This window comes from Centroberyx gerrardi, chromosome 3 (assembly GCF_048128805.1).
Source record: "Centroberyx gerrardi isolate f3 chromosome 3, fCenGer3.hap1.cur.20231027, whole genome shotgun sequence".
Taxonomy (NCBI): domain Eukaryota; kingdom Metazoa; phylum Chordata; class Actinopteri; order Beryciformes; family Berycidae; genus Centroberyx; species Centroberyx gerrardi.
The window spans coordinates 32353834-32370990 of NC_135999.1; the positions used below are offsets into that span (position 1 = coordinate 32353834).

A 17157-nucleotide genomic window follows, 5' to 3' on the forward strand; every position below is an offset into this window, starting at 1 on the left:
CTCATCTCTCCTCAGGATGGCCTCACTCACGTCCTCAGTTAGTCAAGCAGCCAAGCGCATAGGAGAGTGGCAGGTCTGAGAGCAAGGTAATATAGTGTTGATGTTAGCTATGAAGTCAGCATGATTAACGTTATGGTTATATTTCCCTTGATTAATGGCAAAGAGATCCATAACAGTCGATGGCAATACCTAGAGAACAGGGAAACGACTTGTACTGCCAGTCAGAGGAAATTGTCTAGTCTAGTGCTACTTAAAGTCATCAGTTTGTTTTGCTAGCTTCCTTACAGTCAAGGTCAGCTAAGAGACGTGGCTAGCTGACATAGCCTACTGATAGCAACCTTTGTGATAGCCAACAAAACTTAACATTTCATAATTTGAAGACCCTACTCTTTCTTCCCCTTTTACCTTCTTGGCTACATCAGATAAAACAGGACATTTCCCTGCTTAATCTTTCAAATAAGTTAATTGAGGTATTTCTCAAAGAAGAGAAAGGCAGGAGACAAGGAGGAGGAGAGTCAGGTAAAGTTGGACAAGAACTAGTAAGCTAGGGTTGAGTAAGGTTACATCTACTTGCTTTGATTTATGCTTCCTATGCTTCCTAACCATCCAGCCTTAGAGCTGGCACAAGTTCTAATTTTCTCACTTTTAGGATAATGCCAGTCACTTACGATTATTTAACATACTGTATGCTAAAGTGTTAGCATGCACACCGAACAGAACTATCTACCAGACACAAAGTTTTTGGTGCCAATCCTCTTCCACAAAGCCATAGAGAAACCAACAGTTTATTCAGCACTAAAGGAGCATTACTGTTCAGTGGATTTTCTGTTCAGTTTAGCATCATATATATGTGATTTATTTATATGACAAGATGCCTATCTTGGAGCTGAATACATGAAGGATAAAGTTACACACTTTGCCCTCGTCTCTATACTTTGACTCTCTTTGTCATATCATATTTGCTCTCTCTGGACTCACACACACACACACACACACACACACACACACACACATATAACCAATATTTAGCATAATTACAATACTTCTTTTAGCTGCCAGTCCAGTCACTTCATTAATCTTGCATGAGTAGAGAATCATAGACGTATAATTAGGTCACTAAAAAGTGTTAACCGTGAATTGAACTGTAAATATCACTTTGATATTCAAATTGAAAAGTAGCACACATAATAGCATTTCCAGCTGTTCCTTGCTTATTTATTTTCCCTTCTTATTTCAAAGTGAGTGTATTTGGGTTATTAGCTTATTTTGGGTTAATGAGTTGGTTGGGCCTACAGCTGAACCTCCTGGTTAGCACAAGTACTCCCTTCTTATACTGTATATATCATGGGGAATTGTAAGGAGAGCTCCCTGCCACTGTCCTTGTTGTATTTTTAAAAAAAAACAACAACAACAACAACCATTAACCATTAAACCAATGCAAGTTGCATGAGCACAGGGTCTTTTAAGGGGGGAAAAAAGAGTTATCTTTTTTTCTGAAAACTGATGTATTTTTCATTATGCTGGATGTTGTTTGCCTTATGATGATCACCATCTGGAGGGCAAAGTTTACACCATAGATCACTGCCTACAATACAGATGTAAAAAGTTGATATAAATATATGTATATATAAATATACATACATATAAATATACACACATAACACATATGTATATACATATATATATAAATATATATATATCTATATATATATATATATAAGGTAAGGTGTAAATTGTATTTATTTGAATGACGATCATCTTTAATGTCAAAAAGAACCATCACCTTTGACTAAATGTAACTAGGGCCAGACTCAAAGTTCATTTTCTCTATTAATTTATATTGGCAAATTTTAAGACAAGATATATAACACCTTGCCATACATACAGTTAACACCCATGCCAGAGTGAGGATGAAGTCCCATGTGTGGGGGTGAGCTGAGGGAGGATGAGAGGGAATGACAACCCCAAATAGACCAAATTATCAAATGAACCCCCCTTTTATTAACTGTACCAAAAAAAAAAAATGAAGTAAACAGAAATGTACCTGTCTACCGGTGTCCTTGAATAAATCACTCACTAGCTCTGTATAGCAGCATGTCTAGTACAGTGTCCTCATATAAGGTTTAGTGATGCTTAGTATGGGCTAATATGAAACTGTAGTCCCAGTTGGCCCAGATGGAGACACAGACACACACGCCCATCAATTCAGCATCCTGCAGCAAACAAAAATCAGTCCAATACGAAACACTTACCGCTCAGTGTCGATGTGCCGGGTGTTAGTGGCTTTCTACGTCCATACAAGTGGTGACATGTTATTATTCCCTACAGAGACACAGGGATTTATCCTGAGGAAGCGCTGTTGTCGGCTGAGACATAAAACACCGCTGCGTTTGAGAGAGAGAGAGAGAGAGAGAGAGAGAGAGAGAGAGAGGGAGAGAGAGAGAGAGAGAGGGGGGGGGGGGGGGGGAGCGCTAGACAGACTTAACAACAAAAACAAACGGGCCTTCCGGATTTTTATTTTTTTTAATTTTCAAAATAAGACGCATAATGCATGTAGCTACTAGCCTACTATGGCTCAAAATAGACTGAAGACAGTAGAGCCCCTTCCAAGTTGCCTGGCATAAGCTTGGTAGTTGAGAATACCTTTGTATCCTTTTGGCATTTCTGTAAATGCAGCCTATCTGTGGACAGCAGCACAAATTCTATAGCCTTCAGGAACAATTGTGCCGATATGTGTTAAAATGGATGTTTGCAAGATAATAAACATCCTTCTAAGTTGGCTAATGGCCTTATTCTATACTAGACATACCATACTTCCTGTATCTTTTTTCGTTTAAGTTAATTTACCCAGTAGCCACTCATCAGGAAATACAGTGCACAATATAATATAAAATAATATAATGTAATATATAATATTTTTATAGTAGTGTAATCATAATTTTGCTATATATTTGGCGGGTCTATGCACTCCAATACTTATCGTATTTTTATTTGTATTTTTTTTATTTTTTTTTGACACATTTTATACTTTTATTTTGAAAGCAAAGTGGACTTCCGGTCTATAAAGTCTCTCTGGCAACTTGAGAAAGACAGGCATAAAGAATGTATTTACATGCTTTGGCAACACTGTTCATCCGATATTCACTCCCCCAACTCTTTCCTCCAGTGTTTAGTAATGAAAATAACAAACACTAGATGGAAGCCTTCCCTTATTCTCCCATTGCTTGGTAGCCTACCTATCTAGACCACTGTTACTATTATTGTTGTTGTTGCTGTTGTTATTATTATCATCTTTAGATATTTATCCAGCAAGTGTGCAGTACAACCACAGTCTTCTATTGTCGGCCACTGGGAGCTGCCCAGTACAACCATTGTAACTGCAGTAATTGTAAGAAAATAATGGAAGGATCCAGTTGAGTTTTTATCTCGCTAACACCGGAGTGTGAGTGTGTGTGTGAAGACTCTATTATCCCTTCAGGGGAGTTGTGTTGATCACTTTCCTAAATACTTCTGCTCCTCTTGATATTTGAGCTTGAAGGAGGATTTGCTTGTCCTTGTGAAAGTAATGGGACTGGGGCTTCAGAGGTGGCCTGAATATGTGTGTAATATGACAAATTAATTATAACCATTGCTGTTTTATTTCAGGGCATTCATCACTAGAACTCTCTAAGGTTCAAAGTACCTTACAATGCATTGACTGATGACCTTTGAACCCTGTAATAGACTTATTCATATTTCAACCTTATGAAATCTGTAAAGGATTACACATTCAATAAGATATACATTTTATTGCAAGATCACTTAAGCACTGTAACACAGATTTGTTATTGTAAATCTGTATGGCACAAATGCATATTTGTAAGTCATCTCTATTGCTAACAGCGATGAAGTCACTGATGTGATTACAAATTGTGGCCTACAGGAAAACTGAATCAGACAATGTGAGGATTTACAACAAGTTACAGCTATAAGAAAAAACAAGCTCAGCTAAACTGCCGATTGCAGGACATTTCCCAGTAGAAGTTCATTTCCACACAGTAAGTCAGTGTTAATTTAACTCTGAGAGTATAAAACTCTATCTATGGGTATCTATCAGTTCACAACATTAGAGTTAACTCACTACAACAAACTATAGTGCTGAAATTATGAAAACGATCCTGTAATTCCAGACCAGATTAATTTAATTCCTTTAACAATTTTGTTTACTGTAGTATTCTCTTCAGCATCCTGTCTGGCCTCTCTTTCATGCTTTCTGTCCAACTCTTCTTGTTTCTCTTTTACTTCTCTATCATGCTTTTCCTTTAATGTTTTCTTCAGGTTTTCCATCTCCTTTTCTTTCTCCTCTCTCTCTTTCTTTCTCTCTGCTTCTCTCTCCTCCCTCTCCTTCTTCCTCTCATTGGCTCTCTTCTTCTCCTTCTCCATCTCGTCCTCTCTCTCCTTCCTTTCCCTCTTCCTCTCCTCTTCCTCCCTCTTCCTCTCCTCCTCTCTCTCCTTCCTCTCCCTCTCCTCCCTCTCCTGTTTCTTCTCCTCCTGTCTCTCCTCCCTCTCCCTCTTCCTCTCCTCCTCTCTCTCCTCCTTCTCCCTCTTCCTTTCATTCTCTCTCTGCTTCCTCTCCCTCTCCCTCTCCTCTTTCTCCCTCTTCCTCTCCTCCTCTCTCTCCTTCCTCTCCTCCTCTCTCTCCTTCCTCTCCCTCTCCCTCTCGGCCTCGGCTTGCTCATTTATTTTCCTCAGCTGTTCTTCATATTTTTCCTCTAGTTTCTTCTGCAGTTCCTCTTGCTCTTTGCGTATTTGCTCCTCTTTCTCCTTCAGGATTCGTTGTTTCTCGTCTTCGATTGCCCTCTCGGCTTCTTGGAACATCTCGTTGGTGTAGTGGCTTCCTCCATTCATCTCTGTTATATTTCTGATCTTCTTGAGCAGCTCGGTGACCTGGGAGCCATCCTTCACCTCATTATTGAAGACATGATACTGGCCGTTACATTTGTCCACGAGTTCCTGCAGGTCTTCGCTGTCCATCAAGAAGTCCTCAATAGAGGAATTCTTCAGCAGGTCACCATGAGTAAAGAGAACCATGCTGTATTTGTCGGCATCTTTACCAAAGGTTTCCTGAATCTTCTGCACCGTCTGCTTCTCTTCTTCTGTGTATCTGCCCAGCCTGATCACTACCAGGAACACATGGGGTCCAGGGGCAGCATATTTAATGCATTGGGTCATATCTTTAACTGTCTTCTCCTGGGAATACCTGGTGTCAAACAAGCCTGGAGTGTCGATAACAGAAATCTTCTGTCCATCCACCACACCTCTGGCCTTCTGGCAGTCTACAGTCATAGACTTAGCGCTGAACTTCGATTCAAAGGTTTTTTGACCCAGAATGGTGTTTCCAGTGGCACTCTTCCCAATTCCAGTCTTCCCCACCATCACGATCCTGAGCTCCTCATTATTATATCTGGTGCATTCTGTGGGGAAGAATGAATAAAATGAACTAAGAATCAACACTCTAAGTATTCATATGATTTTGTACATACACTTACAATTGCTTTGAGAAGGCCAAAAGACGTATGGGTGAGCAGCCACTACTGAGAGAGCAGGTCATGTGGTGTCATCAACATGTAATAAACCAAATAGTTCTCTAATGTAGGGACAATATGCATAGACCTTGGAGAAAATATTCCTGCCCTAACAAAAAGGCAGCTACTAGTTTAACTACATTTCTCAGTAGCGTGGTTGTAGCATCACTGTTTTCAGTAGCGAAGCCGTTTTATTGGTCAAGTAGTGCGGTAGCATACACAAAAGCTACATTTTCCCAAGCATTTTTAAAGCTCAAGCGCAGCGGAGCTTTTTGCTGTGGTCTGGAATAAAACTGCTAAGGATAGGTACGTGACACCAGCGCCATACACGGAGGAATTGTGTATGTGTAGCCGACGGAATCACTTCCGTATGACAGTGACATCACATACCAATCCTTGGGATGATGCGCTGGGTGAGCAACTTTCAGTGGAATGAATACCTAATCCATAGTTTAATACATCCATGGGGCTGATGCCTATGACGTTTCCATGGAGAGAAATAAATCTCTCTCTCACACACTCCATACTCACATACATAGGCTACTGTAAATGTTATTTGGAGGACGACCCCCAATACATAATTGTATTGGGGGTGGGGACTCAGATCCTTCCACTATCACAATCGGCCAAGGTAGGAACACACCGGTTATACCCCTACAAAACGGTGGCTCAACCCCTACGCTACATGCCTTTCCCACCATGTTGACATTCCAAGACAGCCCAGCGGACAGAAATATATCATCATACCATCAATTATTCTTTCCGTTTTCCAACGGATCAGTGTGGCCGCAGCTAGTGGAATTCAACACACGTGCCGTGGGCCTGTACAGGATCTGTACTTGTTACTCTATAAGTTGGTAATGGAAGTGAGTTTATCAAATAATATTTAAATCAATAGATTTCAAGGAGTCCATTCCTCTTCAACACCTCTTCCCTGTGTGACAAGCTGGAAAAACATGCACAGGAAAGAGGCATAGCAAGCCAAACAAAAGTTAGATTTTATACTTTATTGCAAATATTTTCAAACAATATGTTTTACTCAAGTAGCAGAAAAGGGTTCAAGGATTTCAGAAAGCTTATCAGATTGGCAAATTTCAGTGGGGGGGTGTAAGATACATAATTGGTGGGGGGGTCAGAAAAAAATAGTAATTTAAAACAAATTTCCTGCATTTCTACACCACCTAACCTCTTGGATTAAGTCAAGAAACAGCAACCCTGTATAATGTTAACCAAAAATGTAAAATTATGTTATATTACTAGATTTCAGCATTGAGGTGCTTACATTCATGCATAGGCATACTAACCTAAAAACCTATTATTGGGAATCGCGAGAAAGTTTCAGAGCGACAGACACAGAGCGTCCCCGTAACCATAGTAACTCACTCTCACTTCTGCCTGCGTGCGCACGGCGCGAGAGGAGAGGGAGAGACGCAGAAGAGCCGCTGACTGAGATTACTCTGAGCTCCATGCATGGGAATAAATTACAATATAATAGATTTGTGTATATTTCTCGCTATTCAGATGGTCTGAATAACTCTCTGCTGCACGGTGCTGCTCTGTCTCATCTCGTGCGCTGTCAGTGTCTCTTTTCGCGCCGCGACGTTATCAGTTATGAATTTGTTTTTCACTGCGTGAGAAAATAGACTTGTGGCGTGAGAGCATGTGAAAAATGTCAATTGCGTGAGTCTCACGGTCAATGCGTGAGAGTTGGCAGCCCTGTGAACTCGCTTGACATTATTATGTATGAAACTGCCAATCAGATTTATTTACTTATTAATCGAAGGTGCCGGAACGCCGTTCCAGATCGTTCCGGCCCACTTTAACCCCTGACTTTAGCCTACATGCAAGCGTATGGTAGCGTAAATGCACGCACTTACACATGAACTCCTAAAGCTGTACATCAATCCCTGCACAAGTCAAACACACTGACACTGTGCATCCCAATTAAGTTAATAGCTCCAAATCAAATTTTTATCCCTTGTTCATATATGGATGGTGGAAGGATGTTAATTCATAACTTGGGGATCACCAACATTAAAAACAATGATTATTCATGTTCTAAAGTAATAACAATTTAACTATACAATACAACAATACCACAATGTCCTACCTTTCTCCCGTGCTTTGCAGTTGACAAAGTAAAAAACACAGTCTCTATCATCATTTTCTGCGCCTTAAGATAAGTCCTTCAAATAATATATCAGACATTATTTACAGTAAAAGGTACAATATTATTTCCACTGTGTTTCTGATGGAAAAATTACCGAAATGAATACGTTTGTTTCACAACTGCATTGGTTTTAAAGGTCATGAAGTTCTGTTTCTAAAATAGTATGGTTAAAAACAGTAACACACTTGAGGACAGACAGTCCCATATACGAACATATACGAAGTTCCTTTTTGTGAGCCGTTATCTCTTTTGAACAGAAGTTACTGTGTAACCGCCGTTAGGGCAAGGATTATTTGTATGACTGTATAAAACTCATGTGTTGGCTGACAGTAATCAATCAAATCTTGTACTCTTGTACTGCCTGTTTTGATTCCTCGCTGCGAGTAAAGAGCAATCTACTTTGAATCCAGTGACTGTCGTTTTTGGTAAAGGTTTTTCTAACAGTTTCACTCTCAGCCAACAGGGGAGTGCTGCAGCACCCTCAGCACCCCCCTTTCCGCACCTATGGGTTTGTCTCTATCCAGAGATCACAGTGAAAATTGTTTTTTCCACTGATCCTTACAAGTGCTCATATAGGGAAGAAATTAATCCGGGTTATTCTTGATTTAAAGAGATGCAGAGGCTAGATGTGGCCCGTGGGCCACCAGTTGCCCATCATTGATGTAAATCAATAACATATTTGTTAAAAGTTTCAGTTAATGCACCATAAAATATTTTTAATGAACAGCATGAATAGTATATTGTATGAGTAGTATATTGACTTACCGTATCTGGGATGTTTGCTGGCCATGCTTGGGTTACAGAGTGTAGAGTAGATGCAGTGAAGAGTAGCTGAAGTGTAGATGCAGTTCTGTCTACAACTGTTTCTCTTTGTATAAGGGCTTCATGCACCAACCCACGCCCATATATGGGTGTATTATGCTCAGCAAAGCATTGTGAAGAGTTATCTTTCTGTATGACATATTAAACATCACTGGTTATGCTAATGAGGTAATTAATTAAACTAGTGTATTCATTAGTTTAGTTAGGAATCTATATTCTGTGCTCAACTGAACATATTTTCTAGTTGTTACATGCAATTGATGCTCAATCTACAGTAAAGAGATAGAACAGAAGCCTAGTTCTGTTTTTCAATATCTTTCAAACATACTGAAATACAATAATAGCTGTAGATGTTTATGATAACATTGTTCAAATAAGTGTCTCAAATAAAAGTGATTCACTCCCCTGCTTACAGAGCATCAGAACAAAGCATGGAGAAGCAGCTTTTAGTTTCTATGCTCCTCATGCCTGGAACAAACTTCCAGAAAATCTGAGGTCTGCCTCCACTTTAGAATCTTTTAAATCAGGGCTTAAAACTTTTCTGTTCGCCAGGGCTTTTTAAGAAATTTAGGGCAATGCTTATCTGCGCTGGAATATTTATTCTTGTATCTTTTATCTTCATCTTTTTTTTTTAAATCTTTTTGCACTGTCTTTTTAAATATGATTTCAATGCACTTTCACTTTTTATATATTTTATTACCTGTGTCTTTGTTTTTGTTTTATTTATGTAAAGCACTTTGAATTGCCAATGTGTATGAAATGTGCTATATAAGTAAACTTGCCTTGCCTTGCCTTGCCTTACCTGACTTTATTTTTGTCTCATCATCTAGCATAACTTTACTACCCAGCCCAACAGCATTTACAGGAAATCAGTCCATCCTGTTCACCCCTCCCTTCAGCATTTACAAGAAGTGGCTGCAGTTCTGTTAAATAAGTAAGTTTGCATAGGGCAGGAAGCCTGCTCATGCAGCTTGCAAGAGATGAGGAGCCATTTTGTGGTAGACTCACATAAAAATGAGGGCCCCTTCAGGGAGAGGCAGGCGGGGTAGTTATTTAGTTTACAAGAAGTGAACACAATTAGATAATGTAGAAGAATGACTGTTTTGATCATAGTTTCTCTGTTATCTCTCTACCTACAATACAGTCATAGAATTCTGGACAAAATCATATCTTAATAATAAAAATCTTGTCAGATTTGGGTCTGAGAGACAAAATCTCATCAAAATCTACCCTAATATGTACTAAATTAGGGGTCCTTGATATGAAAAAGGTTGAGAATCACTGACCTAGACCATTGTTATTATATCCCCGAAATGAGAGTTTCGGGAATATTATGGATTCACCCCACCCGCCGCTGCGTCCGCCGCAGATCCTTCGTGTGAACGCGATAACTTGAACAGTTTTTATAAGAATCTTTTCAAATTTGGCATGGAAATTGATGATATGTTTATGATTATAATCGGCCTGATGGTGGCGCTATAATCAAAAGTCAAAAATAAAAAGTTTAAAGGGCTGTATCTCCCACACCGTTTGTCTGATTTACATGAAACTTGGTACACATGTCCACCTAACCGTACTCTACAAATTTGCCATAAGGACCCTCAAGGTCCGCCTGGAAAATCTTTGAGATATTTTGCATTATTTGAAACACACATTTTTAACATCTCCTCCTACACCGTTTGACCGATTACCACCAAAATTGGTCAGTAGCATCTATGGTCCTATGCTCTTAAAATGTTGTCTATAGATTGTTGATATCTGCTGTAGTTTTGAAGATATTAACTCTTAAAGTTGTGAAGGAGGAGTGGCCTATAAGCTAAATTGTTATAACTTTGTGATAGATGGTCCAATCATCATGACATATAATGAATGAATGAACATGTGTGCAAAGCCATTCAAATATTGACCAATAGGGGGCGCCACAAAGGCCAGAAAACTGTATCTCCTAATCCAATACGAAATTTGTTACACATGCTCTAGGATCATGTCCTAGTCAAAGTCTGAAGGTTGGTCGTCATTAGTGAAAGTGGCCGTGGCCTATGACATTTTGGCTTACAACTCAAACAGAATTTCACCAATTGCTATGAAACTGGTTAATCATGTTCCAACCTTTATGTGGAACATACTCACCAATTTCCAGTTGTTCAGTATTAGAACTTGATAGCTTGGGGCCTGATGGCTCAACAGCCTAATATGACAAAACTGACAGTAATCTTAATGCAAACTTCCACGTTTCAGCTCTGGCTGCTGTACCGGCATGAACCCAGCCATCGGCGCTAGTGGCTATATTTAATTAGTTAAATTTATTATTGAGTGTTAAAAAATAGTTAAGGTACATACCCTTTATTATTGGGGAATGAATTGAATGGTTTTTTATTACTTTTGACTTAATGGGGCCTTCGAGGATTGGAGAATTTCGGGGATATACCCTTGCTGTCGGCCCCCGACAGCATCCTAGTTATTATTATTATTATTGTTGTTGTTGTTGTTATCATTATTTATTTATCCAGCAAGTGTGCAGTACAACCACAGTCTTCTATTGTCGGCCACTGGGAGCTGCCCAGTACAACCATTGTAACTGTAGTAATTGTAAGAAAATAATGGAAGGATCCAGTTGAGTTTTTATCTCACTATGGTAACACCTGAGTGTGTGTGTGTGTGTGTGTGTGTGTGTGTGTGTGTGTGTGTGTAGACTATTATCTCTTCAGGGGAGTTCACTTTCCTAAATACTACTGATCTACAGCCATGTGAAAGTAATGGGACTGGGGCTTCAGTGGTGACCTTTGACATGTGTATAATCTGGCAAATTAATTAGTGCTGTTTTATTTCAGCGCGTTCACCAATAGAACTCTCTAAGGCTCAAAGCTCTTTGCAATACATTGACTGATGACCTTTGAACCCTGTAGTAGACTTGTTCATATTTCAACCGTATGACATCTGTAAAGGATTACACATTCAATGAGATATCACTTTTTATTGCAAGATCGCTTAAGCACTGTAACACATATTATTTGTTATTGTAAATCTGTATGGCACAAACGCATATTTGTAGGTCATCTCTGTTGCTGAACACCCATGAACTCACTGATGTGATTACAAATTGTGACCTACAGGAAAAATGTGAGGATTTACAAGTGACAGCTATAATTAAAAACAAGCAATTGCGGGACATTTCCCAATAGGAGTTCACTTCCACACAGCAACTCAGTGTTAATTTAACTCTGAGAGTGTAAAATTCTATCAGTATCTATCAGTTCACAACATTAGAGTTAAGACTATATTGCTGAAATTATCCAAAAACCAAGCTTTTAAATCCGCGCCAGACTAATTTAGCTCCTTCAGCAATCGTATTTATTGGATTATTCTCTTCAGCATCCTGTCTGGCCTCTCTTTCATGCTTTCTTTCCAACTCTTGTTGTTTCTCTTTGAGTTCTATATCATGCTCTTCCTTAAATGTTTTCTTCATATTTTCCATTTCCTTATCTTTTTCGTCTCTCTCTTTCTTTCTCTCTGCTTCTCTCTCCTCCCTCTCCGTCTTCCTCTCCTCAGCTCTCTCCTCCTGCTTATTCGTCTCCTCCTCTCTCCTTCCTCTCTCTCTCCTTCTCGGCCTGAGCTAGCTAATTAATTTTCCTCAGCTGTTCTTCATATTTTTCCTCTATTTTCTTCTGCAGTTGCTCTTGCTTTTTACACATTTGCTCCTCTTTCTCTTTCAGGATTCGTTGTTTCTCGTCTTCGATTGCCCTCTCGGCTTCTTGGAACATCTCGTTGGTGTAGTGGCTTCCTCCGTTCATCTCTGTTATATTTCTGATCTTCTTGAGCAGCTCAGTGACCTGAAGGCTATCCTTCACCTTATTATTAAAGACATGATACTGGTCGTTACATTTGTCCACAAGTTCCTGCAGGTCTTCGCTGTACATCAAGAAGTCCTCAATAGAGGTATCAAGGTTGTCACCATGAGTAAAGAGAACCATGCTGTATTTGTCGGCATCTTTACCAAAGGTTTCCTGAATATTCTGCACCGTCTGCTTCTCTTCTTCTGTGTATATTCCCAGCCTGATCACTACCAGGAACACATGGGGTCCAGGAGCAGCAAAAGAAATGCATTGGGTCATATCTTTAACTGTTTTCTCCTGGGAATGCCTGGTGTCAAACAAGCCTGGAGTGTCGATAACAGCAATCTTCTGTCCACCCACCACACCTCTGGCCTTAGTGCAGTCTTCAGTCAGAGACGTAGCGGAGAACTTCAATTCAAAGGCTTTTTGACCCAGAATGGTGTTTCCAGTGGCACTCTTCCTAATTCCCCACCATCACGATCCTGAGCTCCTCATTATTATGTCTGGTAGGTTCTGAGGGGAAGAATGAATAACATTAACTAAGAATCAACACTCTAGGTATTCATAAGATACCTACACCAATTGCTTTGAGAAGTCCAAAAGACATATCGGTGACTAATTTAGTCTCAGTTATGTGCATCACAGTCTTTTAGCAGAGTCCCATTTTGTCCCAAATAATTGCGACAACTTCAAAGTGTTAAGCAATTGGACTGGATGTAACAAGATAAATGATGCATTATGGTTTTGTGACGCACAGAGCGCACTGGAGACGCCGCTGCTGGGCGCACAGCCATCCTGTAGCCTACAGCATCCTCTTCACCTCCGACCGCACCCTCTGATACCAGAGTCAGAAAATGGCAATAATAAAATTGTATCATCTGTTCCTAAATCCATTAGGTGTTTTTTAGTCATATCAAATGAATATGAGATGTTGAATGCGTGGTTAGGTTCAGTCTTTCCAAAAATAAAAGGCACATTTAGGATAGGCCTACCTGGGTCAGTCGCAGCTGTCTCATTTTCCTCTAATGCCATGTCGGTGTCTCCCTCTTTTTCTAACACAACGCCACTAAGTAGGGATTCCCCCGTTATCGACATGAGACGTGAGTCAAGAGCAGAGAGCTCCGTTGTCTCCTCGCCCCGCCGGTGGCCCTGACAGTGACACTCTGTTGCTGCGCAGCAAAGCGCTTCAAATATCCTTATTACCTGATTAGTATGCCTTTCCTCCTGCATTTCTAGACCTTCATGGAGAAGGTCTAGAAACGCAGGAGGAAAGGCATACTTTTATTATCTGATCAGGTAATAAGGAAATAAAATATTACTTATCTTTTATTTCCTTATTTCCTTATTACCTGATCTCTTTCACATGAGCATAGTGGACATGCCTCATTTTATCTCCTCTATGTTTGCCTATGCTCTCCTGAGTACTACCCAGAATTTCACATACTATAATCTGGCTACTTACTCTGGGATACATGAAAGAAATGCAGTCCAATTTCTGTCTGGAAAGATAAAAATATAGTTACAATAAGGGCCTTGTATGCCAAAGGAAACTTATTTTCTTTTCAACGACTACAACAGACCCATGATCTTCCATCAACATACTTCTAGTATCTCCAAATTAGCAATTGCATTAGGACCAACATACCACAATATGAACATAGCACATTGGACAGCTTTCAATGTCATGAACCTGGTATTAAAGGATCTGTTTCTTTTTTCTGATACCTTACAAGCCCATTTTTAGCCCACAAATTATGAAATGATTGGGAACAAGAACTCAATACTGAAATATCTGTTGAAACATGGCAATTCTTGATAATATTCATCATACTTCAGTAAATGCCAGACTTTATTATTCAAAATCCAGGCTTCATGCTGTATTCCAGGGTACATCTCAGTTATGTGATAAGTGTAAACAAGAGTCTGGTACTCTTACCCAACAGTTTTGGTCCTGCCCAAAATTAAAACTCTTCTGGACCCTTGTATTCGATTATATATCAAAAGCCGTTAACAAAACTATAGTACTTCATCCATTACAGGCTATATTTGGTTCAGTTATAGACAGTCCTTCAATTAATAAGTATGAAGGGCACGCTATCTCTCTCTGTACCTTATTGTCCATTGGTGAAAATTGTTTTTTGCCACTGATCTATGCTCATATAGGGAAGAAATGAATCCGGGTTACTCTTGATTTAAGACAGGGCTATTAAACTATATTGTTCAGGGGGCCACAATGTCAGAAAGCTAAGGGCCCGGGGCCGGACATTTCATTTCATTATCTGACACAACGCGCCACCACATTTTCAAAACTTTTATTTTGCTACATTGCAAAAGTAGCCTAATCATAAATTAAAAAAGAAAATAAATAGGCATTCTTTAAGTAATTAGGCCAAGTGCTTAATTTCATTTTCTTTATTTTTTTCTTTTTCTTTATTTACACATATTTCTCAGTCCAGTCACTGTTGAATTGACGATTTTCGGCATCAACTTTTCTTTTCTTCAGCGTTGATAGTGACATTGATGATGTCATACGATAATTTGCATATCAATATATAATGCTGCACTTGTTATGCCCGCCGCGGCGTAGCCCGTTTTAATTAAAGTGCTGACTCCGCCCACCCGGGCCAGTTTCGGCGTACGCCGGCAGCAATTACAAGTGGACCCTATCCTACAGTCCCTGCTCTCAGCAGAGGGAGGGAGCTACGCTGTGTGTGGGAATCGTCAGACCTCTCTGGATTAGACAAGCAAGTAGAGCAAACCGGCATCAGCCGTACCAATTTATTGCCAAATGCTTTGGGATTCAACACATTAACATTGCTTCCCATGGTCAGAAAAAGTCGCCAGATTTTTCGCTAGTCGCTTTTGAGAAATAAAGTCGCCAGGGGGGTCTGAAAAGTCACTAAGTCTAGCGACAAAGTCGCCAAATTGGCAACACTGCACCTACTGTACTGGAGTATGTAGAACAGGATCTACCGTATTTCCTCTAATAGTGGCCGGTAGTCAATTAAAAGCCGGGTCTCCAATAATGGCCGGGGCTGTGGTCGACACAAACAAATTAAGGCCGGCCCCAAATACAGGCCAGGGGAAAAAACAAAGGAAACAAGACTAGGTCAAAACCTAGTATATGGCTGGACCGTGTTTGTCTCCTCTCTCCGCTGCTGTCCTCTCCACCGCGCCCACGGCCCGTACCCATCGGGGACACCTGGTGACACATCGGCGTCGGGACCCCCGCCGAGATCTCGGCCGGATCACCGGGAACAAATTGGCGCCCAGTTATCGGCACTGGCCGGAACCGTGCCCCCGGGAAACTCCGGGAAGCGTCAGCAGTAAGCCCTCGGTGCGCCGAAACCTCCATGCTTGTCTGTGTCTCTCTCTCCACCGACAGAACAGAGGGCTGTCAGGTGGACTGAGCTCGCGCATATGCATCGAAATAAACGGCGAAATGATATAATTGTATAGATTCTACTTTAGCTTCAGTTAGCTTCAGCTTACATGCAAACAACGGTGGATACCGGTAAACTCCTGGTGCCTGTTTGTAACTGTAGTTTGTAGTAACGTACAAGTGCCACAAGACGGCTCGGCCGGCGGAAGTCTCTGGAGCATGCCGTCGTCGATTACCGTAATTATCGTAATGCATTGCAGTAACAAAAAAACCGCTACCTAACGAACCCCAACAGAAGCAGATCAGAAAACAAGGAGGCTTCGTACTAAAATATGAGCAAATATACTTATCAAACAGAGGGAATTAGAAATAAAGGCCTGTCTCTAATATAAGCCTGCTTCCAATAAAGGCCTGGTACCCTCTGCAGTTGAGGTAAATAAAGGCCCGGGCCAATATTAGAGGAAATACGGTAGTTTACATTACACAGGAGCGCTCTGCTGGTTTGAAGGATTTATTGTGGCAAAAATGTCCGTTATTCGCGTGATTTTTTTTTTCTTCAGGTTTTAAATTTTATTTATTTGTAAACAGAACTGATCGGCGGGCCGGTGTGACTTGATTGGCGGGCCGGAGTTGGCCTGCGGGCCGCCAGTTGAATAGGCCTGATTTAAGAGATGCAGAGGCTAGATGTGGCCTGTGGACCACCAGTTGCCATTGATGTAAATCCATAACATAATAAACGTTTAAGTTAATGTTCCTTAGAGTATTTTTTAATGAATACAGTAATATATTTATTTTTGTATGTGATATTGATACCAGAGCACAGGAACAGACAGTAGTTGATCTGATCAATTAGACGTTTAATGATGCACCATTGGAGAGGAACAATGTGAACACAGTCAGTGATGTTAGTCTCTCCCTGTACTGAGAGAGACCTGTGATCTATATAGTGATCAGTTATGTACATGACAGATAAATGAAAAGACATGGCTCCTGCATGTCTCCATATGCCTAATAGCTGACGTAACAATTGACACTTGGAGCCAAATGGCATTGTAGCAGGAACATCAGGCATATCCTGAAACTATGTCAACTTTGGTCAGCTAACAAGTGTAAGTACCTTAAACAATTCCACATATTGACTTACCATATTGGGCATGTTTACTGGCCATGTTTGGGAGTGCAGAGTAGATGTGGTGCTGGAGTATATGTAGAATTCAGAGTCTGTCTACAACTGTCCCTCTGTATATAATGGCTTCATGCACCAACCAACTCCCATCTCTGGGTGTATTATGGACAGCAAAGCATAGTGAAGAGTTACCTGTGTGATGTCTGATTCACTCCCCTGCTTATCTGACTATCTTTTTGTTGTATCATCTAGCATACCTT

At 40.4% G+C, this 17157-nt stretch overlaps 2 protein-coding genes and 1 pseudogene across 2 annotated transcripts in view; 1 reads left to right on the top strand and 2 right to left on the bottom strand.

Annotated features, from left to right (window-relative positions):
* Nucleotides 1–4648, top strand: part of LOC144538507 (zinc finger protein 638-like) — a 116200-nt gene extending 111552 nt beyond the window's left edge. Inside the window, exon 5 of the mRNA XM_078282739.1 lies at nucleotides 4175–4648. Coding sequence (XP_078138865.1) covers nucleotides 4175–4184 — 10 coding nt within the window. The 3' untranslated portion in view covers nucleotides 4185–4648. The remainder of the gene's footprint in view (nucleotides 1–4174) is intronic.
* LOC144537838 (GTPase IMAP family member 7-like) lies at nucleotides 4570–5639 on the bottom strand (the record flags this gene model as incomplete). The annotated part of the gene is made up of 1 exon (XM_078282549.1): nucleotides 4570–5639. A coding segment is annotated over exon 1 (846 nt), but the record flags the coding sequence as incomplete, so codon positions are not given.
* A 6500-nt stretch (nucleotides 5640–12139) lies between these two features.
* On the bottom strand, nucleotides 12140–13421 carry LOC139913110 (GTPase IMAP family member 4-like; annotated as a pseudogene).
* Nucleotides 13422–17157: the final 3736 nt, after the last annotated feature.